Below are 12,471 nucleotides of genomic sequence, written 5' to 3'. Positions count from 1 at the left end.
TCATATATATCTATATGTTATTTAAAGAATAATTTAAAAGAGTAATTTGAAGAATATCTTGTCTCTAAACAGATGCTGAAATACAGCAAAAGAACTAATGAAATTGTTATGTTGTATATATATTTTTAACATATTTTCATTAATTTATTTATGTTGCTAGACGTGTATATAAGAATCTCATGTTAAAGTAAAATGAATAATATAGATTTAATGTATGTAATCACAAACTCTCATGCAACTTCATTTTTACATTTGCCAAACTTCACAAAGAATACTGATCATACAAGGCTATTTTAATATAATATATATTAATGGAAAATTATTGAACATATAAAGCTTCCCTGCATCAATGAATGTATTTTAGAAGCTGGAAAATACAAAGTAAGAATACCAATAGACTGAATATACTTGAATAACACGCAATCATTGGCTCCTCTTCTTGAAAATTTGTAAAGCTTTTGCAGCTGCAATCAATGGAAACTCAGTCTCCCAAGCTACCCATTTGTCCAATGCTCCATAAACTGTCTCTTTTTTATTGGGAAGTTGAGAAACCTACTTTTACCTATAGAATCAGTGTATATCTTTATCTTTAAATACTAAATACATACTATAACTAAAAACTATACCCAAAATAGAGAATGCTCTATAAAGCTTCTTGTAATCTGAAATTTTGCATATTAGAGAATACTCTATGGTGAAGACCTGGAAAAAGAACAAAAGATAAAGATATTAACTTCAGATGGCATGGTAATATGCAACATGCAAAGTTAATTTCATCTGATAACCAATAGAGGCAAAATTATTAATACATTATGTAAGTTGTATTATATGTGCAGTCAAAGAAACAATCAAAAGCAAGAGTTACAAGATTAAAGACGAGAGTGAAACTCATAAATAAAGTTTTTAACATGCATACCTTCAAATAACCAACTCTGTATGTCTGGTGTATCTTTGACAGGGCGAGGGGATTTTTAATTGGAATAGCCTGTAAAAATCAAATATCATAAAATGAACTCTTTTTAAAGGTTCCTGGATTTTCTTCCTGATCTAAATTTCTTCCAAGTCTAAACCTCCATCATTTCATTAAGACACATTCAAGAATACAATACCTCCTTAAAAACAACATGTTCTTTCAGAAAAAGCCGATAGTGTTGCACCTGAGGAACATCAGCATCATCTGCATACAAGGAAGAAAGTATCTTCAGTCTTAATGAAACCATGGTATAAACTATCAAGCAAATAATCAATTCTGGGGCATGTAGACAAGAACATCATATGAACACTAAGCAGAAAATCCAGAATTTAACAAAATGCAGCCGATACTAAATGGCGAACCAACATGCAGCTCAGAAAAGTAACCAATTTTGAAGCAACAAACACAGGTTTAAACAAGCTTCACCTAATTACCAATGAAAGATGGATTGCTAAACCTAAAGATTCATGTAAAAATTTACTTGAATTATCAATCACTTGCAAAAGCTTACATTTATTCCTCAATAACAACATAAAATTTCACATCATCAAAACTTACCATGACAGTACGAGTTAGAGGTGCTTATGGGCCGGGCCGGGTCAGGCCCATAAAAAATTTCGCCCCGGTCCGAAATATGGGCCTAAGATTTTGCTCAGACCCAGCCCGAAAAAAAATCATAAGTCTAGGCCCGGCCCGGCCCGACCCATTTTTATTTTAAAAATTTTAAAAAATTAAAAAAAGTATTTTTAAAATATTTTAAAAATATTTTAAAATTAAAAAAAATAAAAAAAGTATTTTAAAATTAAAAAAATTAAAAAAAGTATTTTAAAAATATTTTAAAATTAAAAAAGTATGTAAAAATATTTTAAAATTAAAAAAATAAATATATTTATTATATCGGGCCGGGCCGAGCTTGGGCCGAAAAAGTGGTGCACGAGTCCCGGCCCGTTTTCTAAACGGGTCTCGTTTTTTGCCCAAGCCCATATTCCGAGCCTATATTTTTACCCAAATCCTCCCATATTTCGGGCGGACCGTCGGGCCGGGCCGCCCGGCCAATGAGCACCTCTAGTACGAGTATCTTGGCCCTTAATTTTCGAATGATTCTCTCCATTTTGGGACGGCCCGCCCGGCCAATGAGCACCTCTAGTACGAGTATCTTGGCCCTTAATTTTCGAATGATTCTCTCCATTTTGGTGAATATTCAACGTTTAAATCATTGTTTACCCGCCACTTTACACCGTCATCCCCACCATCATATATATCCTCTTTGCTCTCTCCATTTGATCTTCACCATCGTCAAACCTCCAGCCACTGCCCACTACCCACTCAACTCATCACTATTTTCACAACCTCCATAAACATCAAACTCTCTCTAAACCATACCCAAACTGAAACCATACAAAAATAACAATAAACTCACACAAAGCATAAACTAAAAAAAGAAGAAGCAAAGATTCATTTCGGGTTATCTATTTTTACGGGCTTTGAGCATCCGCTGCAAGATCCGAACGATGAGAGTGCATAGGAGGTTGAGGAGAGTAACATATTCCAATCTTAGGGTGATCTAACAGTGAACGGCGACAAATCGAAGTTTTTTGCCTCAAACTTTTGTTCAAGTTTTCTATTGTTTTGGACATTTTCTGGGGAAATCTAAACCGTTGAACGAAAGAGAGGATGAAGAGAGATTCGTTTCGGTGTTAGAAGGGGGTTGATCGGAGCTCTGGCGGCGACGATGCATGTTTCCCGTGGCCAGGATAAATGAAGAAACAAGAAAAATAAAAGGGGAAGGGAAGAAGATAAAAACGTGAAACAAATTTTAATAATTTATATATATATATATATATATTTGTAAGTTTTCTATTATTTTATGATTTTAATTTTTAGAGATTAGTTTATTAATTGTAAAAGTTTGTAAAAATATTTTTTAGAATTTGTTTTATTTTTAATTTTTAATTATTTATTTTAATAATTATATATTTTCAATATTTTTATAAATTTTAAATGATTTGTTGAGGTTAGATAAAACAGTGCCACATTATTAAGTAATCACATGTGTCACGTCACATCAGCTATTACATTGACCATTAGTCAATTACTGATGATGTCAATATTTCCATCCAAAATAATTGATTTGAACAAAATAAAACGACAGGGTGCAATTGATCGAAAAAAAGAATAAGAGAAAAAATGAAAAAATAGTTAAACATTAAGAGCAAATTTTGCAATTAAGCCTAATTTGATTACTCCTTTGTACACTATTAAAATATTTAGGTATAATGTCAAATTTAACTTTTAATGTCTATGTTTTTTGTCAATTTGACTCTTATTCTTTTTTAGCTAAATTTGATTCTCGACTTTTAAAAAGAATCAAATTTAACCATCAACCGTTTGAAAAATAATTGGATTGATTTCTCTTAATGGAAATACTAATTAAAATGTTAAATTTTTAAACATAGCTGTAAAGGCTCAAATTTGCCCGGGCCCGTAAAAAAAATAAACCAGAATTAAAAAGTCCAAGTTTACCGCCCAAAAATTAAAAACCCTTGGCCCAAACTTAACGGACCACAAAACTTAACATGTTTCAACCAAAGAAAACCCTAGGTGCGCCGCACCTAGGTCTTCAGGCCTCTGCCACGCCTCCAACACCTGCCATGCCTCTTCTGCCACCGCATCTAGCACCTGCAAGAGTAAACAACAAGCCAAAGAAGAAGCCAAACAGAAGCGGACAGCAGAAACAAACAAAATAATAGAAATAGGGAGTTGTAATCGGTTATAAAAGGCCTAAATCTAAGGCTTGTAGTCCTCTTCTTTTTTATTTTACGAACATTAGAAAATAGAAACAGAAAACTAAGTTTCAAGGTGATTATCTTTATTATTTTAGATTTCGATTTTTTTCTTATTTTTATTTTCATCTTATCTACTTATTTTATGCACGAAAATAAAAAAAGAAATGGAAGAAAAGTTTACCCGAATCGTCCTACGGTCCCGTCGTCGATGGTCCTCCGCCATCGTCGAATCGGACCCGAAAGGGGACTGGGACCCTTATTCTTTCGGCTCTTCGGGTTAAAAAGGCTCAGCTTTTGAACACGTTTAAACGGGGCTGAAACACCTGTTGTGAGCAACGCCGGCCACGGCGACGGCCCTTGGCCAGAACCCTAGGCCGGAGATAGGGTAGGGGGTTGAGAGTTTGAGAGAATCTCAGCTTTTTATTTTTTGAGAAAGAAGGAAAAATGAAAAAAATTGAAAAAATTTGGGCTTTATAGCAACATTAAACGGCGTCGTATTGAGCCAAGGTCACTAGTGGCAAAACGGCGTCGTTTTGCCTTAAGACCCGTCTACCCGACCCGACCAAAGGGTCCGCGTGTTTTCGCTGGTGGGAATATTTGCACAATTGGTCCCTCCACTTTTGTGTCGATTTCAATTTTGTTTTTCATATATTTGCAATTCTGGCTACCGAATTTTTCTTCTGTTTTAATTTGGTCCCTAGACCATGCACATGCGCTTCACTGGAACGTCGCCGTTTGATCAGTGAGGGAATATTTCCCTTTTTGGTCCTCTTCCTTTCACGCGCATTGTGATTTAGTCCTTTTTGTGCTTTTCATTTTTAATTTCGACCTTAAAACCTTGTTTATTTTCAATTTAATCCTAAATATTCTATTTTAGTTATTTTTCCTGTTAAATTAATTATTTTAACATTATTAATATTGTTATATTGCATTATTGTTATTTATCATTGATATTATTATCCTTATCTTGTTTATACCCTTTTATTCTAAAACTTTGTTATATATATATATATATATACGTATATTTTAAAGTTATTATAAATATTTTTATATTTCACTTTTTATACATACCCATACCTATATCTATATCTATGTATTTTAATTTATATACATCTATATGTATATATACATACTTACATATACTTTTATATTTAATAATTTTAAAATATATATATACATATAGTTTTCATATTTTCTTAATTTTATATACACGTACGTATGTATCTTTTTATATTTTTATAATTTTATTCATTTTCTTTCTTTCTTTATTTTTTACATTTTCATTATTATTTTGAAAGAATATTTTAATTTTATTTGCTTATATATTTGTTATTTTGCACGATATTGATTTTTCATTTTATTTATTTTATTTTGTTGTTATTGCTCGTATTATTTATGCTCACATTCTCGTATCCATAATTGTCATTTATTAATGCGACATTTATTCATATATGAAATTTAACATTACATCAAATTTTACTCAAATTCGTAAAAAGAAAATTTTGAAAATAAATGTAATACTTGGTATTTGGGATTTTTGAGAGGATTGAGTCTTAACGTATTGTGTTTCAATTTTCTTCGTTGAATCTAAATAATCGAGAATACTCTTTAATAAAAAAACATAAATAAAAAGCTCATTATCGGGAATTTGATAGGTTGTGTCCTAACGCATTGGATATGACACGTTGTTTTCTCGAAATGAGGATTTTTCTAAAAAATAATAAGGCAATATTTTGCGTTCGGAAATTCGAGAAAACGTGCCCTAACGTGTTGGGTTTCGATTTCTCGTTTGACCAAATAGCCAAATATCCTATTAAAACTTCAAACTATGGTTTTTTTAATCATAAGATAATCTTGGTTTCGAGGGTTTAGAGTATTGTATCCTAACGTGCTGAATGTGATATTTCTTCAGAACAAGAGAATCTTAAATTCCAATCCATATTATTCGAATTTTTTAAGGATTGTATTTTTTTAAAACTCTTTAAAGTTTTTAATCTTCGACACTAAGACACTAATTAATCAACTAGGTACCAATTTTTGGGCGTTACAAGGGTGCTAATCCTTCCTCGTATGTAATCGACTCCCGAACCCGTTTTTTTGAATTTCGTGGACCAAAATCGTTGTTTTAATAAAATCAAACTGTTTATTAAAAACAACCACTTTTCGAGGTGACCCGATCACACCTCATCAAAAAAAGGCGACTCCCATATTTGTTTTCATTTTCAAATCCAAGTCGACCCTGTTTTATCAAAAAAAATGGTGTCAACAATAGCAACATACATTTTACTTTGACCAAATTACCAAATAAAGCCATTTATTTTTTAAAATTACGGAAATGGGACAATTTCTTTTAAAATGACGAAAATGGGTCGTTTTTGCTAAAACACATCCAACAATGTCGTTTTCAAAAGAAACTCAGAAAAACGCTTCCAGCTAGAAGTATTTCCCCTTTGACCAGTAAAGTGCTTTTAGCTCAGCGCGCTAAGCAAAAATGTGTCCAACGACTATTTTAAATAGGTGTTGCCCCCTCCCCAACAATAAAAAAAAAACTATAAACCCCCCAACCTACAAATTTCTCACATTTCTCTATTAAATCTCTCAAATTTCTCAATCAACTCTAAAAAATCTCTCAAATTCTCTCTTAAATTTTTTACTAAAATTAAATTTCGATCTAAATTATATATTTTTTATTAATATTTTTTTATTAAAATTTTTTCTATGTTCTATATAATTTAGCAATGGTCGTCCCTAATCATCTTGATAACAAGTACATCTCAATCAATCAATTACAAATGGTAAGAACAAATTTTAATAAATTTTAATCTTGTTTAATTTTTTATTTCATTGATATATTTTAACTTAACATTTTTAATAATTTTTACGTAAATAGGTGAAAGATCGAATTTTACAATGTCATATTCGTAATATACCTAGTCCTCCATTATCATTGATCGAACCATACTTGAGGGAAGCCGGTTTTTGGCACGTGGCCCTTATAGGTCTGGGGTATAAGTTGGACCCGAAACTCATAAGCGCATTGGTGGAGAGGCGGAGACCGGAGACGCACACATTCCATCTTCCATGAGATGAGTCTATTATCACTCTAAAGGACATGCATTTACAGTTGGAGTTATCGGTGGACGAGTCAATAGTCACTGGTTCTGTTTAGTCTGCTAATTGGGAAGTCGTATGTTTAGATCTTTTGGGTCCGGTTCTGGAGACGATTTACGGAGGTTGGATCGAAATGACTTGGATACGAAATAATTTTGTGGAGCTAGTTGAGGATTTGATTGAAGTTGAAAGAGAATGATACGCTCGGACATACATTATTCAGATCATCGGGGGTATCCTGATACCAAATAAATCATAAAATCTCGTCCATCTAAGGTGGTTGCTGAAACTCGTCGATTTTAAAGTAGCGGGCGAACACAGTTAGAGGTCTATCGTGTTGCCAACATTATACTGAGAGATGTGTCGAGCGACGCAACCATGTAAAATCAAAATTGGTGGTTGCCTTTTACTACTACAATCATGGGCTCAGTTCCGGTTTTTATTTTTACGTCTTCAAGCGAACTACCCATATACATTCTCACTCCTAACAAGGTAAAATTTAATAGATATTACCACGATTAAATTGGTTTAAATTTAATTTATTATGCTAATAAGTTATTTAAATAGGTGGAACCATGCGTCAAGTCACGTGGGATTACCTACTGAGCTTCAAGATATAGGCTTCTATTAGACTAACGATCGGAAGCAGAAGAATGTATTTATTTAATTTTGAACTATATACAAATAACATAGTTGATTTCATATTTAGTAGTATATATATGACTAATGTTTTTATCACGTTAATATAGTTTGAACGGGCACACACTTGAATTCAAGAGAAAGTTGTAGAGAGAAAATTCTTTGAAGAGACTATTCTAGAAAATTTCTAGAGATATTTTTCTGATTACAACTCGACCTAAAAGTTTAGAGAAATTGCAAAATTACCCCACTGGTAATTTTTGTAAAAAAATTTTTGATTCGAAGCAAGTCCCACTCGGCAGACATGAGCTTGAGGATAACGAAGAAGACTACTCAGTCGAAGAGCTCATCTTAGACGAATCGAAAAGGTACAATTTTGATTAAGTGCTTATTACTTTAGATATCACAACCAATATCTTATTGTGTAAAAATTTTAAAACTCTGGTTTTTCCCTAAATTTATTTTCCATTGCATTTTCCAAACCTATTTTTTTTCCAACAAGTCTAACAACAAAGAGAATATCCTCGAGGTAGCTCAACTTCATCTTATTCAAACCAAAAAAGATGACATCTTCTTCCGGTTCCATTATGGTTGGTGAGTCTAAAAAATTATTCTTATTGGAAGACTAGAATGGCCTTGTTTATACAAGCCAATAATTATGTCGTGTGGGACATCATCATGGATGGTCCAACCATACCTATAAAACAAGAAGGAGAAAATCTAGTTCCCAAAAGCAAGAAGGAATAGAATGAGGAAGATAATAAGAGCATGCAACTCAACGCCAAGGCCATGCACATTCTCTTTTATGCAATTGGTCTGGATGAATATAATAGAGTTTCTTCATGTTCCAATGCCAAGGAAATTTGAAATAAGTAAGAAGTCACTCATAAGGGTACAAGTCAAGTTAAAAAGTCTGAGGTAAAAAATCTTACACTCAACTATGAAACATTCAAGATGAAACCCGAGAAAGACATCAAGGCTATGTCGGATCGATTTATAATTATCATCAATGGGCTCAAAATATATGGGAAGATTTATCCCAATGAAGAAGTTGTGAGAAAAATGCTTTGAAGCTTGTCAAAGCCATGTGAAGCTAAATTGTTTACCATAGAAGAAGAAAAGAACTTGGAAACACTCTTTTTAGACGAGCTTATCAGTTCATTACTTACTAATGAGATAAGAATCAATGAAGGGATTGAAGAAAAAAAGATGGGGAAGAAGAAGGTTGGTATTGCCCTCAAATCTACAATAAAAGAAGGTAATACAAATGAATATATGGATGAGGATGAAGAGATGGCTATGTTTGCTAGAAGATTCAAAAGGTTTATGAGGTCCCATAAAAGAAAACAATTCCAAAATGAAGGACTCAAAATTGAATCAACCAAGGAGAAATATCACATTATTTATTATGAGTGCAAGAAACTAGGACACATCAAGTTTGATTGTCCTCAATGGAAAAAGAAGGGGCCTAGCAAACAAAAACACAAAGGCCAATGTTGCTACTTGGAGTGATGAGGACACATCCGATGAAGAAACTCAAGAAGTATCCAACTTGTGTCTCATGGCCATAGATGATTCTAAGATAACTTCTAACTCATCTATTTCAAATTCTTATTCTTTTGATGAGTTGCAAGATGCCTATGATGAATTAGGTTTGGAATTTGAAGTCATGAATTCAAAACATATGAAAAATATTTCAAACTTGAAAAATGAAAATGACTTGTTTTCCAAAACCAATCATAAACTTGAAGAGAAAGTAAACAAAATGCAAGAAATTATTAATGAGCTTGAGAAGAAGAATTCAGATTTGCATAACTTACTTTCTAAAGTTCATAATGATCATGAAAAGTAACTTAAGTTGTTTAAGAGTGAAACTACTCACTCTAACAAAGTTTTTGAAAAAGGAGAAAATTCAAAACAAAACTTTGTTAAAAATAGTCTTAATTTTTATAAACATAGAGGTCCCCAAAACTTTTACAAGAGAAAAATCATTAAAAGTATATGGGTCCCTAAAGGACTCATAACTTTTCAAGATAAGAACTTGATTTCAAAATGGATACCTAAAGGGATTAAAATTATAAGAATTTATGCTTATGGACCCAAAAGAATTTGGGTACCAAAAATAAAACTTTAATTCTATATTTGTAAGGAAACGGGCATTGTTTTGAGTTGGATTATTAAAGGAAAAGCTTATGGTACCTTGATAGTGGATGCTCAAGACACATGACCGGTGACAAGAGTCACTTTATCAATTTGAAGCCAAAAGGTGGAAGAGAGGTTACATTTGGTGACAGCTCTACTTAACAAATTGAAGGAATAAACTCTATTGGTAAAACTCTTTAATTATTATTGAGAATGTCTTATATGTAAAAACTCTATTGGTAAAAACCCTAAAGGGATTAAAATTATAAGAACTAATGCTTATGAACCCAAAATAATTTGGGTACCAAAAATAAAACTTTAATTCTATATTTGTAGGGAAATGGGCATTAATTTGAGGTGGATTATTCAAGGAAAAGCTTATGGTACCTCAATAGTGGATACTCAAGACACATGACCGGTGACAAGAGTCACTTTATCAATTTGAAGCCAAAAGGTGGAAGAGAGGTTACATTTTGTGACAACTCTACAAAACAAATTGAAGGAATAAACTCTATTGGTAAAAACTCTTTAATTATTATTGAGAATGTCTTATATGTCAACGGTGTTAAGCATAATCTTCTAAGAATTAGTCAATTATGTGATAAAGGTTTCAATGTCATATTTGAGTCTAAAGTTTGTAAAGTTATTGATATTGCCTCTAATAAGATTGTGCTTGTAAGACATAAGATAGATATTCTTTTAAAAATACTTGTAAATATGTTGCATTTATCTCATGCATTAAGCCTAAAAATATCAAAGAAGCATTAAATGATGAATATTGGATATTGTCCATGCAAGAAGAGTTAAATCAATTTGAAAGAAGTAAAGTATGGACCCTAGTTGATAGACCTAGTGATAAATCTACCATAAGTACTAAATGGATTTTTAGGAACAAGTTAGATGAGGGTGATAACATAGTAAGGAACAACACTATACTTATTGCTCAAGGTTACGCTCAAGAGGAAGGAATAGATTATGATGAAACTTATGCTCCCGTAGCTAAGATGGAAGCCATTAGAGTGTTTTTAGCTTTTGCATGCTTTAATAATTTCAAATTATATCAAATGGATGTAAAAAGTACTTTTCTAAATGGTTTTATAAATGAAGAAGTGTATGTTGAACAACCATTCGATTTTGAAGATCCAAAATTTCCAAACCATGTTTTCAAACTTTCAAAAGCTTTATATGGTTTGAAACAAGCTCCTGAAGCTTGGTATGAAAGACTGTCAAATTTTCTTATTGAAAAAGGTTTTTGTAAAGGGAAGGTTGACACAACACTTTTCATTAAAAGAAAAGACAAATATTTATTAGAAATTCAAATTTGTGTTGATGATATTATTTTTGGTTCTACTAATGATCTTCTTTATCAAGAATTTTCTAAGCTAATGCAAGGTGAGTTTGAGATGAGCATGATTGGAGAACTAAATTTCTTTTTGAGACTCTAAATCAAGCAAAGAAAGGATGGCATTTTCATAAATCAAGCGAAATACACAAAGGAAATGCTCAAGAAGTTTGGAATGGACAAACAATAAGCTACTCCTATGAGCTCTTCTACAAAGCTTGATAAAGATGAGGAAGGTAAATGTGTTGATTTAAAATTATATAGGTCAATTATTGGTTCTTTATTTTATCTTACCGCAAGTAGACCCAACATTATGTTTAGTGTAAGCTTGTGTGCTAGATATCAATTTTGTCCTAAGAAATTACATTTACAAGCCTTTAAGAGAATCTTTAGATACCTTAAAGACACTTCAAATTTAAGCCTTTGGTATTCTAGTGACTCATCTTTTAGCTTGCATTCTTTCTCAGATGCGGATTTTCGAGGTTGCAAATTAGATAGGAAAAGTACCTCCGGTACTTGTCAATTCCTACGCAACATGTTAATTTCATGGTTTTTAAAGAAATAAAATAGTGTTGCATTGTCCACCATCGAGCGAAATATATTTCTATCGGTAGTTGTTGTGCTCAAGTTTGATGAATGAGACAACAACTCAAGGACTGTGAAATTGATATAAATGTCATTCCTATCAAGTGTGACAATACTGGTGTTATTTGTCTCACTAAAAATCTCATCCAATTTTCTAGGACTAAACACATTGAAATTAGACATCATTTCATTAGAGATCATTTCCAAAAAGGTAAAATAGTTCTAAAATATGTAGGCACCTTAAATCAATTAGCTGATATTTTTACAAAACCTTTAGACAATGAAAGATTTTGAACACTTAGGAGAGAACTAGGTTTGACCACATTGCCTTGACTTTGTGTTAAAATTTTCCATGTACTTTATTTGATTTCTTTTGTGCAAAAAGCTTGGTAAGTATGATATTCATGGCTCTTATATGCAAAAGGTAGGGGGAGTTTTATGTGAAATTTGATCTATTTTGACTTCATTTATCTAACATGACTTATCTTTTGATGGTATTAAACATGTTAGAATAAACTAAATCTTATCAACTTAGTTATTTTATTTTTGAGAACATATTTTTGCTTCATGCATTACATGCATCTTACTCATACTATACATTTTTATGCATATAAAACGTTTAGGAATAGTTTTGGGGTCATTTTAGGACCCTTAGAACACTATAGTACCTAAAAATCTCGTTTTTGCTATTTTACTGCACTTGGAAAATATAATGGCAATTTGGTATCGATACCAATTTAAAATTATCAAAAATCATGAAGAAATATTGATACCACGGGGTGTTTAAAGGTTCCTGCGGTAGTTTTAAAACAAAGAACCCTAAAATTTCTTCCCTCCACCGAAAATCCTCTCAATTTACCTCAAAAGTTTTCAAATTTCTTCATTTGTTTCAA

The 12,471-nt window shown here is 32.1% G+C and overlaps 1 protein-coding gene across 3 annotated transcripts; it reads right to left on the bottom strand.

Annotated features, from left to right (window-relative positions):
* Positions 1-275: 275 nt before the first annotated feature.
* Positions 276-1,771, bottom strand: LOC128041922 (uncharacterized protein C216.01c-like). 3 transcript variants are annotated; one of them, XR_008197034.1, is made up of 4 exons: positions 1,532-1,771; positions 1,110-1,177; positions 917-985; positions 276-702 (listed from the first exon to the last, which is right to left on the bottom strand). XR_008197034.1 is itself a non-coding variant. In XM_052632845.1 (4 exons), exons 1-4 carry the CDS (start codon positions 1,218-1,220, stop codon positions 533-535), a joined length of 276 nt encoding a protein of 91 aa, XP_052488805.1. In that variant the 5' UTR covers positions 1,221-1,524; the 3' UTR covers positions 276-532. The 3 variants fall into 3 exon arrangements, 2 of the variants coding, with proteins under 2 accessions (XP_052488805.1, XP_052488802.1); XM_052632845.1 differs by lacking the exon at positions 1,532-1,771 and having other exon boundaries at positions 276-552; positions 627-702; positions 1,110-1,524; XM_052632842.1 differs by lacking the exon at positions 1,532-1,771 and having other exon boundaries at positions 1,110-1,524.
* Positions 1,772-12,471: the final 10,700 nt, after the last annotated feature.

Source organism: Gossypium raimondii, chromosome 1, assembly GCF_025698545.1.
Source record: "Gossypium raimondii isolate GPD5lz chromosome 1, ASM2569854v1, whole genome shotgun sequence".
In the NCBI taxonomy this organism is placed as follows: Eukaryota; Viridiplantae; Streptophyta; class Magnoliopsida; order Malvales; family Malvaceae; genus Gossypium; species Gossypium raimondii.
Note: the sequence above shows the minus strand (reverse complement) of the source record. Positions and strands in the feature narration are given on the sequence as shown.